Raw genomic sequence first — 24,007 nt, 5'->3', positions numbered from 1 at the left:
ACTCTTTGTAAGGATCTTTGTTGGTCCTCAGATGTATTCAATTGACTGACCATTTTTGCAATATGTGCTTTTGCATGCTTTATCCTTCAGTTTGTGACCACACTGACATAGCTTGGGGCTATAGCTTAATAAAAGTGACTTGCAGTTACAGTACGGGCATAGATTGTAGCCCAGTGGTCTTCAAACTTTTTTGGCCTGGGCCCCCCCTGAGCAAAGTTTGGGCAGGCCGGGCCCCCCCAAAAGTGCCAGATGGACAGTATGTAGAAATCACTATGAACTTTTGCGTGCCGTCACCGCACCCTACTCCCAGTACAGACCCTGGGCTCTCCCCACCATACTCCCACCACTATCCCAGTGCTGCTGCCCATCCTGCTCCCACCACAGTCCCATAACACAAGCATACACACATCCATACACATTTAAATAAAAAATAAATCTCCATAAACGTACCTTCTGCAGGGGCGCGCGTGGTTGCTAAAATGCCCCGCTGCAGGTTGCTCTGCTCGAATATGCGTGGAGGCGCAGGAGCACCCCATCGCACATACATACATGCAGTGCCCCAGCCAGCATTTCCAATGAGCTATGCGAGGCTGGCGAAGCAAAACACCCCAGCGTTGCATGGCTCAGTGACCATGTGCGGCTGGGGAAATGAACTGGCAAAGGCAAACAGCATTTCCCTTTCACAGTTCAGCCAGCCAAGGAGCACTCCCTCATCTGGAAAAAGCAGCTGAGGGAGTGCTCATTGCTTCACTGGGCTGGTTCCTTGGCTCCTCCATAATGGGTGAGGTGGCCAGTGGGTGGAGGCCCACTCGCCCATTATGGATGAGCCGGCAGGCTTGGACTGGCCTACAGGGCAATAGGGCGTTGACCATACCGAAAATGTAAAATGCTAGTGTAGGCCAGTCAAAATGGGCCACTTTTTTGGCCAATGTGGGCCAGTTGAGGAATTACTTCACTATGCAGCTAGTAGTTTTGTTTTGTTGCTGAATAAATATTCTTTAAATTTCACCATTTGTTTACATTTGAACAAAAAACAACCCCTTGGGTACTATTAAAAACAGCCTCTGACTAAAGGACTGAATATCCATTTGCAACTGCTGGCCATTTTTTCATTGGTGCCTAAGACCTTTTTATGGTCCAGTCTGACCCTGACCATGTGACCTGCCCCTTCCCATTTCCTCCAATCTAAAAAAAAAATAACTTTTTTTTTTTAACATTTCATGCTGGGCTCTGGCGCCCCACCCTGGGTTACGGCCGCGCCTCCCTTGGGGGACGCGCCCCACAGTTTGAAGACCTCTGTTGTAGCCTGAACCTCTGTAAGTGAAATACAGTGACCAAACTGGAACAGATTGTGGCCTCTGATTTGTGGCTGGAGCTTCATGAAGTCATGTACAGTGTCAATGCTGGCACATATCATGGGTGCACCTGCATTAAAGTGACCTACAATGGCAATGCTGGCATATGTTGTAGAGACTGACATCATGACAATGTTGTAAAGTGCTCTTAGGTGGTATTGGTGACAAAGCATCTACTAGATTTGTTCATGTATTATCCTAGCGAACCCAATATAAATGGAGTCTTTTTACCCAATTTTTTCTAATCATTATGCTGTAAAAAACACCATTTCAACACCATATTTTAAAAACTGTTTAAGGGGGAGAAGCTCATTAAGGCCCATTTGCTACTCTCAGTTGTGCGCTGTAGTTCATGGGATATTTTAATGCCCCTCCACTAAAAATATTCAACTGACCTTGACTTGTTAACAATGCTAGTTCCACCTCAGTGCTTGTCTGTCCCACCTGGCACCAAAACATGCATCCAACGCTTGCATGTGAAATAATGTTACTCTCCACATAAAGTGGTGGCTGGTACATTTTAGCACCTAGTGCAGCACATGGCCCTCCCCTACCGCAGCATACACATTTCGCATTTGTGACGGCCCAGGCCAAGTATGTGGAATTGCCTCCGCTTCTTTGCTTTGAGGAGCGGGGGGGGGCCTTAAGCAGGGCTCGCAAGGGGCCCCCTCATTTTGTGTTACACTAGCACAGTGTCTGTTCTAGGTCTAATGGCTGTAAACATGAAAGCACCACCCGATGAATAGCAGCAGACACTACCTTGTCGATCGCTAATGGTAAAGGCCCATCATATCCTCTGGCTTGAGCGAATCAGTGCAGACGCACTACGTGCTCTGGAGCTACAGACTTCCGATACAGTACGTACCTGCTCATCAGCTAAATCTGACAATACCTGCCCTGGGGCAAATCATTTACAGGCACAGTACTGGAATCTGGGATACCGATCCTGATAGAGTGTGTCCTTTCCAATTCCTAATTCCCCTCTGACGCCTCGAACCACACTCTGTGAAATGAACGTACAGCATAAAGAAGTGATAAGTAGGGACAAACCATTGTGTGACTATTTTCAAAACGTGTTTGTTGCAAATGATGGGATGCTCATTCACTTCACTTGCGCCAAAAATGTGTTGAACCGTGCACAAAGGACATTTAAATGGGTGCATCATAGTTGTTCACACTGAGGTGCTCTTTTCCCAACAAATGCACAACTGCACAAGGCAGAGGCTGGAAGGGGGGGTTCTCGGCATTTTCAAGTCAATCCTGATTTTGAAAAGAGGCGCACTTTTCAAAACACTTGGGAGGGGCCGGGGGGGCCATCTTCCTTGTGCCTATTTGGAAAAGGTGCAGGGGGATATAACATGTATGGGAAGGTCACTTCTGATCCTATCATGCAATGAGTAAGTGAATGCTGTGTGCAAATAAGCGAGTGAATGTTTAATCAAAGAATGTGTTTCTGCTTGTGTTTGTGCTGGGCCATGGAGCTGATTTTGGCTGGTGAGGGCAGCACAGTATTATTATTATAACATGTGTAAAGCGCATACTAAGGCCTGAGGGCGTCTAGGCGATAGAACCATGCACTTATGTAAAAAAAACGAATGTATTTTATTGGCATTTTCAACAGTAAGAACACATGTAACCCCCTTATTTTCCCTTCTCACCTCCACACATTTCTCTCCCCCCGATCCCAACACATGTAACCAACTACACACCCAGACCTATCCTCCCACCCCCCGTTCTCACTCCCCCCAGAGTGCATAAATTCTGTAGATGGGTCCCGGTCCCAAGTTTGTGTTAGTGGCCAGCTCTCTTGCCAGCCGGTGTACGGGCCCTTGCACCGTTTGAGAACCCCCCCCCCGCCCACATAGTCCACATAGTCCTCGCCTTCTCAAGAAACTTCAGCTATATCTCCTCCCAGCTTCCTGTGAAGGTGTCCTCCCCAAGTGGAGTGAGGACTCACACCAGCCTCAGCAATCTCCCGCTGCAGGTGAAGCAGGACAATGTCCCAGTCAGAGAGAAACATTTGGTGATCACCCTTGAATTAAATAGGTCACCTACTTCAGTGCCACAAAGTTCCAGATTTGATTAAACCATTTGTGTTCTGTGGGGGCAGCTTTTTGTTTCTATTTGTGTGCCACCACAAGCGTTGCTGCCACCATCAGGATGACGTATGTCTTTCTTTGCGCTTTCGAGGGTAGATTTTCCAGAACCCCGCCCACTTCCGGGATGGCCATCCCTATGTTGTCCGGCATCTGACTCCCAAAAATACTATTTATTGCTGCACGGACCATGTCCCAAAAAGGCTGTATGACTCGGCATTCCCACCAGATATGCTTCCACAATCCCAGTTCCCCACATCCCCTCCAGCAGCGCGCTGGCGTGGTTGGATAGAATGGATGTAGTTTTTCTGGGGTGAGATGCCATTGGACCATTATCTTTACCCACATCTCCTGAATCTGGATGGCCCGCATGAGCTTGGGGATATATGCCCATAACTGAGTCCAAAGTTCACCCTCCAGTGACTACCCCTCTGCAGTTTCCCACTGTTCCATAAAGTACCATGCCTGGCCCCTTACCCCTTCTGCTATAATCCCATATAATGCTCCTACCAAATGCCTGTCCCCCGTGTCTGTCGTTACGAACCGTTCAAAGGGATTGAGATCCCTGGTGGCCACTGACCTGACCATTGGGTTTGTAAGCCAGTGCCTCAGTTGAGAGTAGCAATGCCTTGTTGCGCCTTGACACTTGTGTATAGGTGTGTTATAAATGCCATATCATATCATATCATACCTTTGCCCAAAGTCCTGCTTGCACTGTGCAAAGCATTTAATGTCCTGAACTGAGAACATAGTTTGCTGCTCCCTGCCACCTTCCACCCATTGAAGGAATCCCTTTCCATACCCAGCATGAACTGGGGATTCCTAAACAGCGATGTCAGTGGGGAGGGGAAGGTGGTCAAGTTTGCCCTCTGCACCAGCTCATTTCAGGAGTCTCCCACCAGGGCCCCTATCCTGCCATGGTACATGTTTGCAGGTATATCCCCCTTGGGTCACCACAACACCTCGTCCAACGGCAAGCCCACCACCACTTTGTCCATTCGAAACCAGACCTTCAAGTGATCACCCCAGAGTCAATGCCAGGTCACTCCGATTTGAGCAGCAAGGAAATAAAGGCAGAAGTTTTGCGCTCCCAGCCCTCCCTTGCTTCTGGGAGACATTAGCATTTGCATAGCTAGCCTGGGCCTCTTGCGGTTCCAAATAAATGACCCCACATGTTTTTGAAGGGTCCTGAAGAAACCTTGAGGAACCCCCCTGGCAGGGCGTGAAATAGTACAGGATTTTTGGCAACATCACCATTTAAAGCACATTCATCCTCCTCAGCCAGTATATTGATAAGGACACCCATTCCGCCAGCAGCCGGTGCAGCTTTTCCGCTAAAGGCGGGTAGTCTGCACGGTAAAGAGCACCCAGAGAACCAGTAATCTGGACCCCCAAATATATAATGCCAGTTTCCACCCATCTATAGGGTACTGTACCCCATAATTCCTGAACCTTCTCTGAGGGGACGGTCAAGTTTAATAACTGACTTGTGGGCATGTATTTTTAAACCTGCCACCTCCGCAAAGAGAAGAAATTCCTGCGAGATCCCTGGGAAGGAAGTTTCTGGTTCTGTGATCAAGAGGACCACGTAATCAGCAAGTGCTGCAACTCTATGCTCCTCACCCCCATAGGGAATCCCCTTAATATCCAGCTAGGCCCTAATGCTGGCCAAGAGTGGCTCCAGGTGGATGGCGTATAAGAGCGGGCAACCCTGCTTAGTGCCTCGTGAGACCTTGATCCTCTGGGAAAGTTGCCCTTTGATTTCCAGGGGCAAGGAGGGAGTTTGGTAGTCGGGTCTTACCACTGAAAGAAATTTAGAACCGAATCCCAGAACCTCCATGGTATGGAAGAGGAATGGCCATTCGACCTGGTTGAATGCCTTCTCGGTATCCAACGCTAGTAGAAGTGCAGGGGTTCTAGATTTGACTTTTTCAAACAGAGGACTGAATGTTATCCGTGGTCTGCCTATGCCTAATAAATAAATGCCTAATACCCGATTGGTCGGTATTGATCAGTTTGTTGAGGAGCTTATCCAGGCGTGACGCCAGAACCTTGTTGTATATCTTTTTGTCTAGATTAGTAAGAGCAGTCGGCCGGTATGAACCACATAGAGTGACATCCATCCCCGGCCACGGGAGCAGCACAACCTTGACTACTTCCATTGTTAGGGTGATGCACCCTGCCCCCCCAAAAGAGTTGAAGAGTTGACGAGCTGAATTAAATGCAGTATCAGTGCCTCTCTAAAGGTTTTGTAGAAACGCACTGGAAAGCCATTCTTGCCTTTCCTGATGGCAAGGCAGCAATAGCCGCCCTTATTTCTTCGGGAATAATGTTACTCTCAAGTTCTTCCCATCGTGATAAGTGTTCTTAGGGAGAGGACACCGGGAAAGGTATTCCCTTTGGGCTCCCTCCTCAGGGGAATCTGTGTAAAGGGATGAATAATATTCAGTGAACGCTGAAATTATGGCAGGTAGAGCAGTGCTCTCTTGCCCCCCACCCTGTCTTTATTTTAAGGATTGTCCTCGACGCCTTCTTGTTTCCTAATCAACCTCGCTAATGGGCTATCTGCCTTATTGGCTTTCACATAATACCTCTGTTGGAGGTAGAGCAATGAACGCTCTCTAGCTCTAGTCTGCAAAACATCTAATTGCCACCTAATCAACCGATATTCCCTTTGCAGCATACTGCCCGTGTTATTTGCCATTTGAACCATTATTTGTTTAAGTTTAGCTTCAATTTCCTCCTGTAAGAGACCTAGTTGTTTGTCCCTCTGGCACTTTATTGCACTGAACTCCCCCTCAATGTAGCCTTAAACGCGTCCCACACCACCTGGTCGCGTACACCCTGTGTGGAGTTAAGTGCAAAGTAATCCAAGATTTGATTTTTTATGCCCTCACATAGGACCCCATCCTTAAGGATGCTGGTAGGGAACTTCCATAGGCCTGTTTCGAGCTGCCCCATATTTAAGGTAATCGTTACAGGTGCATGGTTTGACAGGGCGATCACTACTAGCTCTATCCCTTGCGACCCTGCCCAATAGTGACCTCATAATCCAGGAGTAATCTATTCTTGAGAAGGATCTATCAACATGGGAATAAAATGTGAAGCCCTCCCCCTCAGTTCCGTCCAGCCATCTCCCAACGACAATTGGGCCATGTGTTGCTTCAGGCAAGCAGATGGCACCCCCTGGTTGTGGAACACCAATGCACTCGTATCTTCTCTTGGGTCCCAAGCCAGATTAAAGTTGCCTACCAATATTATCTGCCCTTTGGCAAAAGTCTCCATTTTGGTCAGTGTTGCCTGCAAGAACCCATCTTGCCGCGTATTAGTGGCGTAGATTGCTGCCACTGTGTATGTCCCCTTTCCCATTGGGAAGAGACCATCAGATACCTACCCTCTGTAGCTATGACCTGGAAGCCTGGGATGTCTCGAATAGCGATTAACACCCCCCTCGTCTTCCCTGGGGAATTGGATTGGAACAGATGGCTGTACCCCTTGATTTTCAGATTATGCCTGTCTCTCCTTTGAACGTGCGTCTCTTGGAGGGCAGGGTTACAATTCCTGGCTTCCTCCACCCCAAGAACTGTTCCACCTTCTTCCTTCTCTTAACCGGGGAATCAAGCCCCATGAGGGTTAGGGAGGTCGCCCCAAGCACTTCCCTTTTTCCAATGGTCGTCTTACCATACGGCTTGCACTAATGATGAGTGGCTGCAATTGAGATGTCCCTCCCACCCCCTCTCTCTGGGAGGGCTCAACTAGCCTCTAGCTCCCCCCGACTCTCCATCTCGGGAATTGAGCCTTTGTAAGAAATAAGAATAAAACTTTGCGGGTCCCCCTAGAACCATGAAGATAAACCAAGACATCCTGGAACACCCCCCGTCCCTCACCCGGTACCTTTCCCCTAACTGCCTCCCCCAGGAATGCTACAACATTCCTTCCTGTAACCGCTCCTGTGTCGATGGGCGTGTGGGCTCCTTCCACTCCTGCCCCATCGTTTCAGGGTAGGGGGGATTAACCAGGCCCCTTTAGACCCTGTTTTTTTTTATCCCCTTGTCAAAAACCTATCCACTCACACATTTTCCTCTCGAGCGGTTCTCTCGTCAATATTTGTTCTTGCCTTGTGGACCCTTCATCATCAATCTTCAGAACCCCCATACCTTCCTCACAGGTGGTGTCCAAATGCTGTTTCCCTTCCCATTCGAACAGTAGTCCAAAGGGAAAGGTCCATTTATATTGAATGTCCACCCAGATTAGGGCACACACCACAGGGCCCATCCTACGCTTCACCAAGGTGGTCTGGGCAGGGTCCTGGAATAGCTGAAGTTCTGACTCTTTGTAGCTGATTAATCTGGTCCTCCTGGCAGCCGCCAGCACCTTCTCCTTCTGCTCGTACTTGTGTAAAGCCTCCACTACATCTCTGGGTCTGGCCCCCAGCTCTCCCCTCTTTGGCCCTACTACGTGTATGCGGTTAATCTCTATCCCCGACCAGTCTTCCACCTCCAGCAGGACTGCAAACACCTATGCCATCGTGCGTAGATCCTTGTTCACCACTGCCAGAGGCCTTTTATTCTGATGTTAGATCTTCTTGAGTGGTTTTCAAGGTCTTTGCTCTGGGTCTCGAGGTTCTGTGTGACCATGGCTAATTGCTCTACTAGCTCGTTGATCTTCCTTGTGTCCTCTGTGACCTCTTGTATGGTGCTATCTGCTGCATCAGTACGCTGTTCTAGTTTTGTTATGTCCCCCTTCACCTCTTGCAACGATTGTGACAGTTCTGCTTGCATTATGTATGCTCAACTGCGATTGAATGGTGTTCGCTATCTTGTCCCCTAAATCCTGAAAGCATTGGCGAAGGACCTCCTGGGTGACAACTTAATCTTTTGCGGTGCCTGCCAGTGTCCCCAAATCCTCTCCTGCCCCGGGCTCCTGATCTACCCCATTCGGTACCTCGCTGTCTCTGCACCAGAGTCTGTGCAGATTGCCCTCCTGTGGTTTCTTCACCGACTTGGGGCAGCTTGCATGTCCTTCCCCTTGTTTTTGGACATAGTGCGTAGGCAGGTCTGACGGGGGAGCCTTGCCCCTCCTCTTCTCCCTGATATCATGTCTCACCCTTTGGATCTCTTCTGGACACTTTTTCAGGGCACAGGAACCTCCCCGCTCTGCCTCTTTGTGGGTCTGCCCTTGACTGTGCGGGGGTGGGGGAAGGGTTGGACCTCCTATCTAACTGTGCACAGGTGAGCCACTGTTGGTCCTTCTCTTTGGGTTTAAAATGGCCCTCCTCCTGGCCCTGGTGCCAGGTTCACTCTGCCCTAAAACCGTCCAAATGGCCTCTCTTATTCTTCCTTGGCCACCACAGGTGAAGATGGACTCTTTAGCCCGCTATTTGGCCTCTACTTCAATCAGGATTGGCCCAGGGAGGTCAGGGCCTCATTGATCACAGTCTCCTATGTGTGGTGCGCCTCTTGCTCTCTTGTATCCCTTGCTGTGCTTCTGGATGGGGGTGCGCTGGCTGAGGCTTTAAATGCAGCTCCAAAATTCAAAATGTACCTCAAATGTGCCTCCAGCCGCCCCGGCTATAATACCACAGGGCCTCCCCTGGTCTTCTCTGCAAAGTGCTGGCTTCAAAGTTTGGGCATGGCCCCTCCCGCCATGCTCTCCCACTCCTCAGTGTCACTCTGCTTGGTCCTGGTGATCACTGCCTGCACAAAGCCAACAGGAGTGTGTGGCAGAGCCATGATGGGCATGCTTTCTTATAGTATCATTAATGACATTCTGCGCAGTGCAAACATGAATACTGTGTGAATGAACATATGTGAATAGTGGCATATATTGGTGCAGTCAGCATGGAAATGTATTGATTGTGATGGTGTTAGGTTCCTGTTTTTGACTGGGATGGCCAAACATTCTCACTCAGGGGGTGCATACTATGTTTAGGTTTCTGGCTTCCACTTTAGCCCAACATAGTCTCAAGCTTTACCCTCGCCACATTGAGGGTCATTCTGCACAAGTGCAATTAAGCAATAGCTGAATGACAATCAGTATTAGTCCGCAAATCATCCTACTAACTCTGATGCTCTGAAGTAATCAGCGAGTCATCCCCAAATCATCAAGAACAAATATGTTTCATGGCGATACTCTTGAAGTAATCAGCAGGTCATCCCAGAATCCTCCCCAAATCATTGGGGACAAACATGCTGATGCTCTTGAAGTAATCGGCACGGCATCCCAATTCATCAGGGCCAAACATGCAATCTCTTGAAGTGATCAGCAAGTCATCCTAAAATCATCACGAACAAAGAGTTTTCTAAAATAGGGATGATGTTAGCATAATCATGGAGTCATCCTAAGCTCCTACCCAAATCATCACCCACCATTCTGGGACATTTGCTGATGACTTTAACAGTGTGATGACGTCTGATGATGTGGGAATCACTTCTAATGTAGTTCAGTGATCATCAGATGACTCTGGGATGGTCTCTAAAGTCATCCTTTTAGACCAGGGAAGCTGACCTTTATTGTGTGAAGCGATAGAGGAGTTGGCTCAGTCAGTGTGTTTCTATACCAACCTAAATTATACCGACAATTTTTTACTGCACGTTTTGCCCTTTTTTGATGGAAAATACACATGAGACCTTCCCCACCTCACCCTATCCAATATTGCCTCACCCAAACCCACCATCTACTTTTTGCAGCAAGGTGTTATGTTGCAACAAAATGTAGCATTCCTGGACTCTCACCCCTTCCTCATCCTACTCCACACAAATAATACGTGTATCTCCTGCCCTTTCCCTCTCTGTCTCCTGTCTACCACCCCACCTCACACCTGCAACAGAAAGAGCTATACTCCTCACCCTCCTCCATATGAAAGAACGACACTGCGGGCCAGCGCACAGCAACTGCTCAGTCTGATTGATCCCTGCCTGCTCTGCTCTTCCTCTCGCCACCTCCCCTAGAGTTAGAGAGGCCCAATGGAAGCAAATGAATCGGCAGGATGTGACATCAAAAGCGTGGGAACATCTTTTTTTATTTTTTTTGCTGAAAGTAGCAGTAGAAAATAGACCTGCATTGTGAAAACTCGCTAGTGAAAAAACAGTGTCCACTGGTGTAACCTCATAGTGGTGGACATCAATCTTCAGATACCACTGCTGTGTTCTTTTCTAAGTGCCCGGCCCATGTTAATCATACAGAGAATATATGTTCTTAAACAACGCCTTGACTTGAAAGAAGTAGCCATTACAATAGTTTGATTTAAAACCATCACAGAATTAAAGAGAAACTGACATAGATTTGTGATATAATGCATGTTTTTGTGTTCCCTCTGCAGGGCCTTTGGATGGACCTAGTGGCTTGCTGTTGATGGGGATGCATTTCCTTGCCCCTGATGGGATGCAGCTCTAGGCAATGTCCAGTTCCACTGCTATGGCAATTGGAGCCCTGTCGGGCTCACTGCTGGTAACCTGCTGTCTGATGGTGGCCCTTTGCAGCCCGGCCCTCCCTGTGCAGAAGCAGAGCAACTCCCAGGACAAGGAGCCCAGACTAAGCCAGGAGAGGCGTGACCAAGCACGGCGGGACAGTCAGAACCAAAGCCAAGCCAGCCTAACCAAAATCAGGGAGATGGCCAGAAACAAGACTAGCAAGGACGTCAAGTCCAATGGGACCCGGAATGTCACCAGCAAAGAGCCTTCCTCTAAACCGAAGCAGGCTTGGGATGTTCCAATCAGCGAGCCTTCGGACACTCAACCAGCCCAAGAGCAGGCGGATGGTTTTCAGCCAGATATTTTGGAGGAGTCCAACTTGGAATCTGTTACAACCCCCGAATCGCCAGAGGAGTATGCCTACCCGGACTATCGGGGGAAAGGCTGTATAGATGAGAGTGGATTTGTGTATGCCATAGGGGACACTTTCACCCCCGGGCCCTCTGCCTGCCCATGCCGGTGCACGGATGAGGGCCCTTTGTGTATTCAGCCAGAGTGCCCCAGGCTTCACCCTCGTTGCATCCAGGTGGACACCAGCCAGTGCTGCCCTCAGTGTAAGGAGAAGAAAAATTACTGTGAGTTCAGAGGAAAAACCTACCAAACTCTGGAAGAGTTTATGGTGAGTACATGCAGCCCTTTCTGGTATCTATCATCTCTGCTTTGCTCTTCCTTCTTCAGTATTTTTTACAAAATCAAGTTGTGCCATACAAGACCAGTCATATGCCAGTTGGGTTCACAATTATATTTGGTGAATGTTTGATAAGAGCAAGTAACTTCACTTCACCCCCTCCCAAAATAGATGCAGGAACACATTTATTGAAACAGCATTGAGTATTATTCTATGCTCCTAAACAAGTACCAATTATATTTTGTAAAGATTACAAAGCAAAGTTGAAATAAATTGTTTATGGACTACTTTTGATGCAAAAGAACAAGGGATGAAGCAAACTCGTGTTTCTGTATCAGCACATGGAAATCGTGATTGACGTACTCTTAGCCAATCAGAATTTTCATAGTGCAGTCAGTAACTACTGATATTGACCCTTTTCTGAACAGTCATATTACAAATGCAGGCAGGAAAACAATAATGCAATTTTCAGGCAAGATGCTTTTAACAAGACCTTTCCTCTTTAAGAGGTTTTTTTTCTCCATTGCTACATCATATTTAGCACAACATCGAAAAAGCTAAAATATGTGAAAATGCTATCAATTTGTTATCAAGAAACTGTTTACTTTTTCACAAGACATAATGAATGTTCATGTTTAACCAAGTGTTTAATTGGATTACTTAGCATATGAAGACAGACTTGTTATTTGAATACTACAAAATAAAACCACATTTAATTTACTGACTCGGTTTGTCGATTTACTTTCTCAGTATTAAACCAACATTTCTTTTTTTGCTTCTGAACTGCTAACATTAGGAGGGGATTATGTTGGCAGGTCATTATCCCGCTATATTTACCCTTCCCATGGTCTATAAGGCTATAGTCTTAACAAGTGAAAAGTGGCAACAAACTTGAACAAATGTCTTCTCCATAAGCACAAAACAATGCAGTACCATCGGGGTACTCCAAATTTGTCTGTGTGCAAAACTGTATTTGATTTATTTATTTTATTGTATTTATTTGTAGATCACTTAAGCCCATGGGTGTAAAAGCGCTTTCACATGTAAGACATTGCTAAAGAGGCAAATAGAAACAGGAAACAAAAGCCAGTCATCCAAAAATCAGTCCGTGACAGGACATGAAAATTATGTAAAATGTTCTTTGAAGAGATGTGTTTTCAGATGTATTTTGAAAGAGGCAAAATTGAATTCAAGGTACAAGCACTATGGTAGCATATTCCATCAAACTGAGGCTGAAGTTTGGAAAGATCTGCCACCAGCACAACTGCGCTTGTGGCGCTTATTTGTTGAGAGCAGTCGCGTGCTTGAGCGAAGGGAACGAGGTGGTTTGCAGGATCGTAGCTGAGCCTTGACGTATGTGGGGGCATTTATGAATGATGGACATGGTTTTGAATTTTATTGTCTAGGTAACTGTCAACCAATGCAGGATTTTCAGTGTTGGACTGATTTGGGATCTTCTCAGAATGTTAGCCACAATCGGAGTGGCCACATTCTGTATCACTTGGAGCATTGCGACTTTGCATGACAGTGCTCTGGCAAGCAATGCATTGCCATAGTCCAATTTGCTCCCAATAATAGCCCTGACTATGGTAGTAGCATTGGCATCTGATCTAACAAAGCAGGCGGAGAAAGTATTGACTGGAGTGGACAGTGGCTGAAACCTGGGCATCCATGTTCATCTCAGTATTGAGATAGATGCCCAGGGATTTGGCTTTACTCAAGATGGGAATACTATGGTTGTTTATGGACATAAAGTCATAAGAATTGCCAAATGTCTTGATGGTGTTCGGTGCTGCCAGCAGAAGTAAGTCTCTCTTTTGATCGTTCAGACATAACCAGTTGTCTCTCATCCATGATGAGCTGGTGACATTAAGGATGTTATTTATATGATTGGTATCTATGTCGATATTGCCAGATAACATAAACAACAGTTGGGTATCAGCATACATTTGAAACTGGACTTTGATGACATACAGAAGATCATGAAGGGGTTTTATGTATACATTAAAATGAAGGGGAAACATACATGCTCCCTGGGGGCCTTCCTGCATAATCCGTTTGGTTGGGGTAAGAGGAGTATTGGCTCAGCCCACTGTGGGCCTTCCTCGTAGGATGGAGTTAATCCAGCTGATGTCGAAGTGATCATGATTAAGAGCCTGTGTAAGTCGAGACAATAAGATGTCATGATGAAGCACGTCAAACGCCACTGAGCGATCCAAGAACATCAGCAAGCAGCTTTGCACTCATCCAGGATGTCAAATATTGCGAACTGAATGTCCAACATAGAGGTTTCTGTGCTGTGCACTGCTCGAAAACCCGACTGGTGATTACCAAGAAGGTCCTGAGTAATGATAAAATGCTGTAGCTGTAAATAGGCAATTTTGTCCAGGATTGTAAGGTGGAAGCTGACGTTGGTGATGGGCCGATAGCTGGATCAGAAGGCTCCAAATAAGCCTAATGGTGGAATCTATCAGACCTTGTGGAATCTATCAGACACTAGACGCTAGGTAATTAAGAGTGCATACTACCCAAAGTGTGTATAGTGATAGGTCAGTGCTCACTCCTGGTTGCTATTCTTTCCTTTCGAAGCACAAGGATGTTTCATTGATGGAATCCATCGATCGATAGCTGGCAACTGTCTTCATCAAGGATAAAATGCTTTCCAATTCTAAGAACTACTACAAGCAAAGCTGAGCGTTTACTAAGGTTTCACTGTCATTTAATGTTACTGTGGTCTGAGTATTTAGTGTTAGATGGATTTCTAATTGGTCAATTCACAGTTATGCAGACAGACTTAGACACAAAGGAAATACATGTCCTCTGAATTTAGCAAAATAATATTACTCCAATGCAAGTTCTCACCTGTATTCTTCCAGGAACTTCAGAATAATCATTTGACAGAAGGAAACCACATTTTGATGCTGCTATCAGACATAAATTATGACTAAAAAGGCTCTTTGGTTAAATAGTGCAATTTATCATTATAAATTTAATTAGCATGCCCACAACAAAACAAATCTAATATGAACACCCCCGCTTTAGTTTGAACATGTCTTTTAGTGATAGACAAGATTTTTTGGGTGTAACTATTCCTCTCATGTTAGGCAGTAGCAATTGGTAACATCACTCCACAGTTGTATGTAAATCGATTATCAACTGGAAATAAACAACATATTTGGATGGGGAAGACCTATTGGCATTCAACATTTTCTTACACATATTTAACTGGATTTGGGTACATTTTCAACCATTAAGTATTGAATAGCAATACAACTAATCCGTTACGCAGGCTCTCAAACCAATGCCGCAGTGTCTGCTGTGGAACGATCATTTCCACATTACCATCACGAAGAAATGATAAACTTTACCATGTTTTGCCTGATGATATTGGTAGAACTGTTGCTCAAATGTTCAGTATTATCTTTCAAGATTCATCCAATGTATAGATGCATCTATCATAAACCTTTATTTTTATTTATATTTCAGTTGTATCAATCTAGCATAAATCGAGACAGCAAGAGCAAACCAATGGCAAACACAACACGAAAAACAAAAAAGGTCAATAGGTCATATGTTTTACACAGTATGCCATCAAGATTCACCTGTACTGGACCTCAATGCTTAAAGCCCCCCATCCTGAATAAGGCCACTGCTAAGTCAAGACATCTGCTGAAATGCTCATTGTCATTGTACAACAGATGTAGCTCACAGAAGAAAACACAATCGGCATAAACCAATGACCTCAAACTAATTGGAAAGTAATCTTTTTATAATGATTTTACTCGGTGTGTCTCAATGTTCATCATCATCATCAAAAATATGTATTTGTTTAATCCATCACACATGAAAAAAACAATATCAATTTACACACGATCCATGCCACAAACATTGCATACAAATCTAGTCATTCATTTTGATCAAACATGTCTAAAAGTTGTAAGCAACATCTGCCAATGTCATTCCAAATCCTTCCTTCCACGTTGTTTGGTCTACGATAGAGCTCATGGCAATATAGCTGTCTGTAAGATTTTTTTTGTTTGGACCACACCTACCTGGCAATTACCCTTTGGCTTACTAGGGAGCTTGGTGATCATTTCAATAACAAGCACATGCTCGAATCTGAAATCTCCGCTATCCTTTAAAGGAAAGACGGGTGTCGGCCAACACGTCCCCTCAATCTTATATGCAGGCTGCTTAACATTCAAAGTGAATTGTAGTGTCTGTGAACAGGTGTGACGAAGTGACCAACAGAACATCCAAGACAGCAAAATCACTTAACTGTGGGAGTGGGTGGAGCCTACTATGACTTCCTATGAGAATTCAGGACACACTCACCTTTATTTGCTAAACGTATGAACTGTGGTAGGTTGTGTATGGATGAACGCCTTCTGGGTCAAGAGAGTTTCTCAGCAGCTAAACAGGATGGACAACCTGGTTTGGGCTGCTCATACATTGTTTAGGAAGGGAATAAATGAATATGTGTCAAGAGTTTCCCTGTCTGACAGGATCACAGAGGATGCACCAGCTTCCCGGGTCTTCGATTTCTTGTTTAGAACCCCTTTGCTTATACTTCACCTTCCAACACCCTATAAACTATGGGAGTGGATCAACACGTAAATGGTCTATCACAAAAGTAGCCAACCTGTTACCCTTTAGATGTTTTGATGTATAACTCCCATAATCCCTCAGCATTCACTATGCTGGCTGGGGCTGATGAGAGTTGTGAGGCAAAACATCTGGCAGGTGACAAGTTGGCTGTTCCTGGTATAGAGGGTTCCACTATAATGCAAAAGGCACAGATGTGTTGAAAGCGGCAGGACAGAGAGCTACAACTGTCTAATGTCCTGTTTTATGGACCTAATTTCTTTGTCAGGATTTCCTAATATAATACACAGTCTTTGGGTCCTTGCACTCCTCTTGTTTCTTGGTTCAACTCAATCACAAGGGATATAGCACCAAGCTCGATTCGTCTTCTCAGCCCCAAGGATAAAGCAACCAGCAAAGACTTTTAACCTTTTCTTGGGTGTGTAGTTCTCTTTGGCTCAGATTTCATCAGCCACTGGCTGTGGGTCCCCTTCCTGGGCTCCTTGATGACATGCCCTATGTTGGCGTGTAACTTCCTCCCCGATGGAGAGGCATTTTCTCTGCCTCACTCGGGTTTCCTTTACCCACAAGTATTTCTTCCCAATGTGTTCTGACATGAAGGTATCAGCGGATTAATTCCTTGTGCAGCTCCATATGTAATTGTTTGTCTGTTGGATTAATATGAGCAGCAGCTAAAAGCTCCTGTTTGCACCTGCAGGATTTCACTGCAGCATACCAGTGACATGGTTGACATAATTAAGGAAAGAACTGATTTCACGCTTGTTAGTGCTCTATATTTTATTTGACCTGTGCTGTCTGTTATGTCTCTTTCTTTCCTTGCTAGCATAGTTATCAGGCTGAAGTTATTATCACTCACAAGCCAGGGGCACCCTCATTGAGCCCTTCGCAGGCCCTGGCTAATCCGTTCTGATCTCTAGTCCCTGCCAAGGTCTGAGACATAGCTTGTAGAATGCTTTTGACATTCTCTCCTCCTTAATAACTGGTCTCTGTCAGTGTCTGAGTTGTAGCACTTGGTAGGATCTCTCTCGCTCTCTCCCCCTCGCCCGCACCAGATTTGGTCACCAGCAGTGTCTGAGATGTAGTTCACGGCAGGCTTGCAGGTTTCTCTCAGTGGCTCTCCTCCTTCTTCTCTCCCAGAGTCTCCTTCTCTCTGTGGCTCTCTCTCACAAATAGTCTGGTTATCTCCTTGCTGCTGGCTCTTTACCAAAGTCTTGTGTTATGTTAAGTGCCGCTGGTCGGAAAATGGAGAGGAAGACGCAGGAGCCTTTGATGTACTTTCTTCCAAGTCCGTACACAAGGAGAGAGCCGCACCTGAGCGACTGCTCACATAGATCACACCAACGACTCTCCTGCCCTGCGCGTGTCAGCTGCGGATGCAAGTTCAAAGGATGCACACACAGCGGTCACGAGCGAGCACAGCCAAGCTACCCGCTGTCTGCAGCGCATGCTGGCAGTCAGTCCGTGCTGCAGTCTAGACCACAACACACCACCCCTTAAATTAATAAACTTAACACATCTTTCAGTTTGTTGGGGAAACATCTCACTCTAGAACAGTGGTATTCAAACTGTGGGTCGCGACCCCCTAGGGGTCCGCGGGTGCATCCCAGGGGGGCCCTGAGAGCTCAGCATGAAAAAAGATTTTTTTTTTATTTTTATTTTTTTATTTTTTTTAAGATTGGAAGAAATGGGCAGGGGTGGCCCACATGGGCGGGCTGAAGCATGAAACTGTCTCAGGCAACAATGAAAAAGTGGCCCACAGTTGTAAATGGATATTCATTCCTTTAGTCACAGACTGGGCCTCATTACTACTATGGCGGACCAGTAACAACGGTGCTGGTAAGCTACCGGCACCGTTGCTACCGTTCTGCCATAGTAAGAGTTGTGCTCGTGGGTGCTTGACAGCCCCCGCCAGGTCTGACCTCAGCTCGTCGGATGCACCGGCACCGTTATTAACGGTGCCGGTGCATCCGAGCTCCCCCTTCCCATTTGAGCCATATGGGGCTCAAATGGGAATGGGCATCTACCGGCACCTTCGAAAGGGCAATTATCATGTCCGCCTAACTCGGCATGACCTAGTAATTGCCCATTCGCGGGTGCCAGACCCGGATGCAACTCCAGTGGCAGCCGTGCCGGTTTTACCGGCACAGCTACCGCCAGAGTAGTTATGAAGCCCACTGTTTCAATAGTACCCAAAGGGGTGCTTTGTGTTAAAATGTAAGTAAATTGTGATATATTCAGCAACAATGGTCAACATTACTAACTGCATAGTGGCCCCTCACCCATTATGGAGGAGCTAAGGAGCCAGCCCAGTGAAACAGTGAGCACTCCCTCAGCTGCTTTATCCAGCTAATGGAGTGCTCCTGGGCTGGCTGAACTGTCAAAGGGAAACACTGTTTCCCTTTGACAGTTCAGTTTAGTTCCCCAGCCGCACATGCTCACTGAGCCATGCAAGTGCTGGGGCGTTTTGCTTCGCCAGCATTGCATAGCTCATTGGAAATGCTGGCTGGGGCACTGCATGTCTGTATGTCCGAGGGGGAGCTCCTGCGCCTCCTCGCACATACGGACAGAGCAGCTGGAGCAGCACCCACACACAGGCCAATGCAGAAGGTACGTTTATGTTCATTGTTTTTATTTAAACATGTGTATGGATGCGTTATGAGTGAGTGTATGGTGATGGATGCTCATGTGAATGATAGAGTGATTGCTGTATGAATGTGCAGCGCCTTGCATATACACATAATCATGTTCATTGTGTTAGGACCAGTGGGGCCCAGGGGACAGGGATGGTATCTTTTTACCGGACATCTATCATTCAAAACCCTCTGCCTTGTTCACAAGGCTTTCTGGGGCCTCGGTCCAAAATACCTTCAGCTATTCCTCCGCAAATACCTCCCCTCTCGAGCTCTTCACTCCTCTACCTCCAACTCCCTCAGGGTCAGTCGTTTATCAAAGAAACGAGCTGGGGGTAGATCTCCGTCTTCGGCTGGGGCCTCCCTCTGGAACAGCGCCCTGCCACTCTAAAACTTGAGGAGAACCATCTTTCTTCCTGCACTTATCAGACCTACCCTGTCTGCTGCCTTAAACGTAGCACTTGCAAATTGCTGGCTGCACTACCACTGTTTGTTGCCTTTATTATTTTTTTATTGTTATTTATCTGTTTCTCCTCTGCTTCGCACTTTCCACTTCTCCCCCCTTCCATGCACTTTTCCCCTCACACTTGCGCGTTCTCAATGTCACTGGGCCTAGTAAGATCGCTGTTATATTCTCCTCTGTTCCCCTCCCTTGCCTTGTCACGCTCTGAAACACTTGTGTACGAGCGCGATAGAAATAAAATATCAATGCCTGCCCCCTGGACTCCCAGCAACAATTGCAAACTGTTTGGCTATTTACCCATTTTTTGTTAAAAGTATGCTCTACAATGCAACATTTTAACCTATTATTTAAAAAAAATTTTACAGGGGGAAACCCCCCCGAACCTCCCCTTAATGCCCCTCCACTTAAAAAAGATTCACCAGCCGCCACTGGCCCTCAGACTGTGTTGGGAACGGGATGGGGGAACCGAGGGACTATGGTGGGAGCACAATGGGCGGGAACCATGGGATAGTGATGGGAGCAGAGTGGGGAGAGCCCTGGGTGTGTGATGGGGTGGGGAGAGACCAGCGACTGGGTAGGAGTGGGATGAGGGAGCCCAGCGACTTTGATGGGAGCAGGTGACGGCGCGCAATATATACTGTCCATTTGGCATTTCTGGGGGGCCTCGACCTGCCCAAATTTTGCCCAGGGGGGCCCTGGCCAAAAAAGTTTGAAGACCACTGCTCTAGAACATTTCCAAGTTCCTTTCCCCTTGTCCCCAGTACACAGTCTTGGTTCACTAGAGTCCACATTGTTCTTGGCTCCTTGAGCTCTGCCCAATACAGGCTCTTCACTGTCTGATGCACCATCTATTACAGTCATTGGTTCCACAATTCCTTCTGTGACCGCAGGACCAACCTCTGCACCAGCCACCTCATTTCTCGAAGTTCCCAGTGTCTCCACCCATCTAAAATCCCCATTGTCTCTGGAATTTCTTCCCTCAAGTCCTTCAATCCTTTGATCTATCCCTTCCATACTTCCTGCACTACACTCATCAGTCCACACATCATTCACCATCCTCCTGCTACTCTCTCTATTCTCTGCCTCGTGACACTTGACTAGCTGCCTCGCACTCCACTTTGTACCATATTCTAGGATCACCACCATACCTAGTACCTTCAGAATTCTTTTAGGACTTGAGAGATACAGAATATTCTTCCCCCTTATCCTGGGATTCTTTATTCTCACTTTGTCTCCTACCTGAAACAGTTCCAATTGTATCTGTTTCCTGTCATCAAACCATTTCTTATATCTCTCTTCGCACACCTCTGCTCGACGAATAAGTACTTCCCTTTTCACTTTTACTGGTCCTGACGTGCCTAACCACTCCAGAGCCAACTCACATATAGGCTTCTTTCCCCTCAGGGACACAAATGGAGAGATCCCAGTTGACTACTGGGGCGTGGTTCCGTATGCCCACACCATATCCCTCACCGTCATCACATCATCTTATCGGGCCATAAAAGCCAGCTTTCCCCTTGACCAATCGATTAAATCTCTCCACCAACCCATTCTGCCTGGGACAATGCAATGCTGTGGTCTCTTGTCTCACGCCAGCTCTATCCAAATAGCTTGCAAATAACATTGGATTGAAACTGTACACCATTGTCTGTTAGCACAACTGAGGGAAAACCCTCTGTGCGAAATATATCATCCAAAAACTCCACCACAGCATTGGCTGTAACTTCATCAGCCCAACCCACACATGACCCTTTACTGTGGTAATCCATCAACGTAAACATACATTTTTTGCACTGATAGCATCTAGGTAACAGCCCAATCATGTCTATAACTACCTTCTCCCAGGAGCAAGTTGGCATCTAGACCGGTTTCAAGGACTGCTCCACCGATACATGTGATTTGTCACTGGCCGCACAAGGTAAACATTTCACTATTATGTGCTTAACTTCAGAGTCCATACTTGGCCACCTATATGACTCTTTTCTTGCTCATGTTATGACTCAGATGGCCTCTGTGCCACTTTAAGAATCACTGATCTCATGCCTCTGGGAGGTACAATTTTTCACCCCTATACAACAGACCGCTCTGCATCCACAATTCGCCTTGCACTTGGTCGAATTGCACGCTCACTCCCGAAAAACCGCTTAGGCCATCCTTCCTCCCAACAATGTATAGATCCTGTTCCATTCCTCATCCGCTGCACATTCCGCTCACCACCTTTTAGGCTCCAAAACTGCACTGAGTGACATGTGCTACCACTGCCTCTTGCTCAATAGACGCTTTGTCTACCTCCTCAATAGGTAACCTGGACAAACAATCAGCAACAACATTAGTCCATCCAGGCGTATATATTATTTCAAAATGATATTCCTGCAAAGCAACGGCCCATCGATTAAGCCTAGGGGAACCACCCCTGCTGTGCCCAACCAAGTCATGCCCCAACGGTTTGTGGTCAACAGTTTACTTACATGGGTCAAACATCCCTAGTGTCGGGCATGGAGAACACTCTCCTTTATTCTCTTAAAAGCTTAATCTTGAGACTCAGTCCATGTAAAAAACACATTTTTCTTCATTTAATCCCTCAACGGAGCACTCAAAGTGGCAAACCTCTACACAAGCTTTGAATAAAATTCAGCCAATCCTAGAAATGCTCTCAAGGTGTCCTTGTCATGGGTTGCGTGAACTTTTACAATAGCTTCTACTAGATTGGTTTTAGGTTTCATACCCTGTTCATTGACATTATGACCTATGTGAGATACTTATTTCACCTTGAACTTACACTTTTCCTTATAAACTGTCACCCCAGCCTTCTGAAGGACAGACAATACTTTCCTTACACATGCATCGTGCTGATCTGCATCTGATGTGAAAATCAGAATATCATCTTGGCAACATCTCACATTCTACATCTCTCCAAACATAAATGCCATCATTGGCTTTAACACGGCAGCTCCAGAAGCTAAGCCAAAGGGCATCCTCTTAAACCTATATGCTCCAAATGGAGTCACAAATTATGTGAGAACCCTTAACTCCGGGTGCACTCAATCTGGTGATCAGCACTAGAAAGGTCTATAGTTGTAAAGTTTGATTTGGAAAATCACCCTCGACACAACTAGCTGGCAAGCCTAAATGTATAGTTTATTAGAGTTGAAACCTGTTGTATTGTAGTTAAAGAGGTGCTGCAGAACAGCTCCTAATTTCTGAGGCTGATCAGACATTTTACAGTAGAGTCAAAGCAAAAGGTAGTATACCGTAAAGGTTGCGCTCAACTCTTTATAACTTTAAATGCTTGAAATAGCTTTGAAAATAAGGAGCCAATAATTTTCCACGATAGCTTCAATTTTAGGCATCAAAATATTTATTATTTTTCAAGCTTCAATTGTTATATAATCCCAGACTAGCCAGTAACTCTTGGCTAGTTGTATTCCTCTACACGTGTTTCACTGTCATCTACTGTGATGGTAGCTCTTCAGGAGGAAAGGAATTTATATATTTAGCAAATACAGGTAAGTATTCGGTTTTTGTTGTTGCTATCTCCGTAACTAGGTTACCATGCCGCAAAGAACTCGGTCAATAGGAAACTGTCACCAGATTATCGAGGCTTCATTTGAGAACACTTACTCATGGAGATATTCCTAAACTGGCTTATCATTCGTTACAGGGATAACAACAACAAAAACCGAATACTGGAACGCTTGCATTCAGATCAAGCGCAATCTTCAACGCTTTCTGATGTCTCCAACTCAGCAGAGACACCCCTTTGTCAGCTACATACACTCTGCCATGGGCACCCCTGCCCTTAAATCCAATATCTACACTCTTTGAACCCAAAATCCTTATTGTAACACCACCATAACCTTTAGTGTTGATTTCAGAGGCTTGAAGGTCTGACCTTTACACCCTAGATACTCAAATGTATTCATGCCAACTTCAGTGTACTTTGATCCTGAATCCGCCATCATGTTCCAATCGTGACTATCAATCTAGACTGTGCACCATGGCGCTGCCGCAGCATGTTCATCTATAGTAGCAATTACAATATCATTTACTTATGCATCGACACACTTACATAACTTCTAGATCTGTCACTTCTGCACCATTTTGCTACATGATCCCGCTTTCTGCATTTAACACACATTACATTTCTAAGGGGACAAATGTTGCTTGTGGAGATATGCCCACTTTCGTCACATGCAAAACAGTCAATTTTATTGTCTTTTGATTTGTTCATGAATGGTTGTCTCTGAGGTTTCCACCATCCACTGTATTTCATGGAGTACGCCCATCCTCTGTTGGTCTTGGTGTTCCTCATGTCTACTGCATGGACTTCACTTTTCTGCGCTCCAGACAAGGTTGTAGAGTAAGCTGCCGCTTCCTCAGCAGCAAGCTTTGTCATGTCCACAGCTTGCTCTAGGGTTAGTTCCCTAATCATCAGTAGTCTCTCCTGTAGCCTCTTATCTGTGGTGTAGCGCACAATCTGATCCCTGATGAGGCTCTCTGTAAGTTTGCCAAAAGCACAATTCTTCATTAATCCTCTTAAAGCCACAACATACAAACTCACTTTTTCACTGGTTCGTTGTTGGCGAAAAAAAAACAGACGGGGTTCAATGACAAGATTGACACCGGGCAGAAATTGCTCCAAAAGTGCTTGTTCTGTTGCTATATAAATATCTTGTGCATCACTGTCACCGTCTCCAACAGGGACTGAAGGGAGAGTCTCACACAAATCCTTCTCCCCGACACAACAAGGCAGTTCAG

The 24,007-nt window shown here is 46.0% G+C and overlaps 1 protein-coding gene across 2 annotated transcripts in view; it reads left to right on the top strand.

Moving 5' to 3' along the window:
• VWC2 (von Willebrand factor C domain containing 2) overlaps nt 1-24,007 on the top strand; it is a 957,617-nt gene that overhangs the window by 4,145 nt on the left and 929,465 nt on the right. For both annotated transcript variants that reach the window (XM_069613426.1, XM_069613427.1), the window contains exon 2: nt 10,773-11,542. In XM_069613426.1, coding sequence (XP_069469527.1) covers nt 10,850-11,542 — 693 coding nt within the window. In that variant the 5' untranslated portion in view covers nt 10,773-10,849. The remainder of the gene's footprint in view (nt 1-10,772; nt 11,543-24,007) is intronic.

The sequence above is a fragment of the Ambystoma mexicanum genome, chromosome 5p (assembly GCF_040938575.1).
Source record: "Ambystoma mexicanum isolate Mex_15411 chromosome 5p, UKY_AmexF1_1, whole genome shotgun sequence".
Classification (NCBI taxonomy): Eukaryota; Metazoa; Chordata; class Amphibia; order Caudata; family Ambystomatidae; genus Ambystoma; species Ambystoma mexicanum.
Note: the sequence above shows the minus strand (reverse complement) of the source record. Positions and strands in the feature narration are given on the sequence as shown.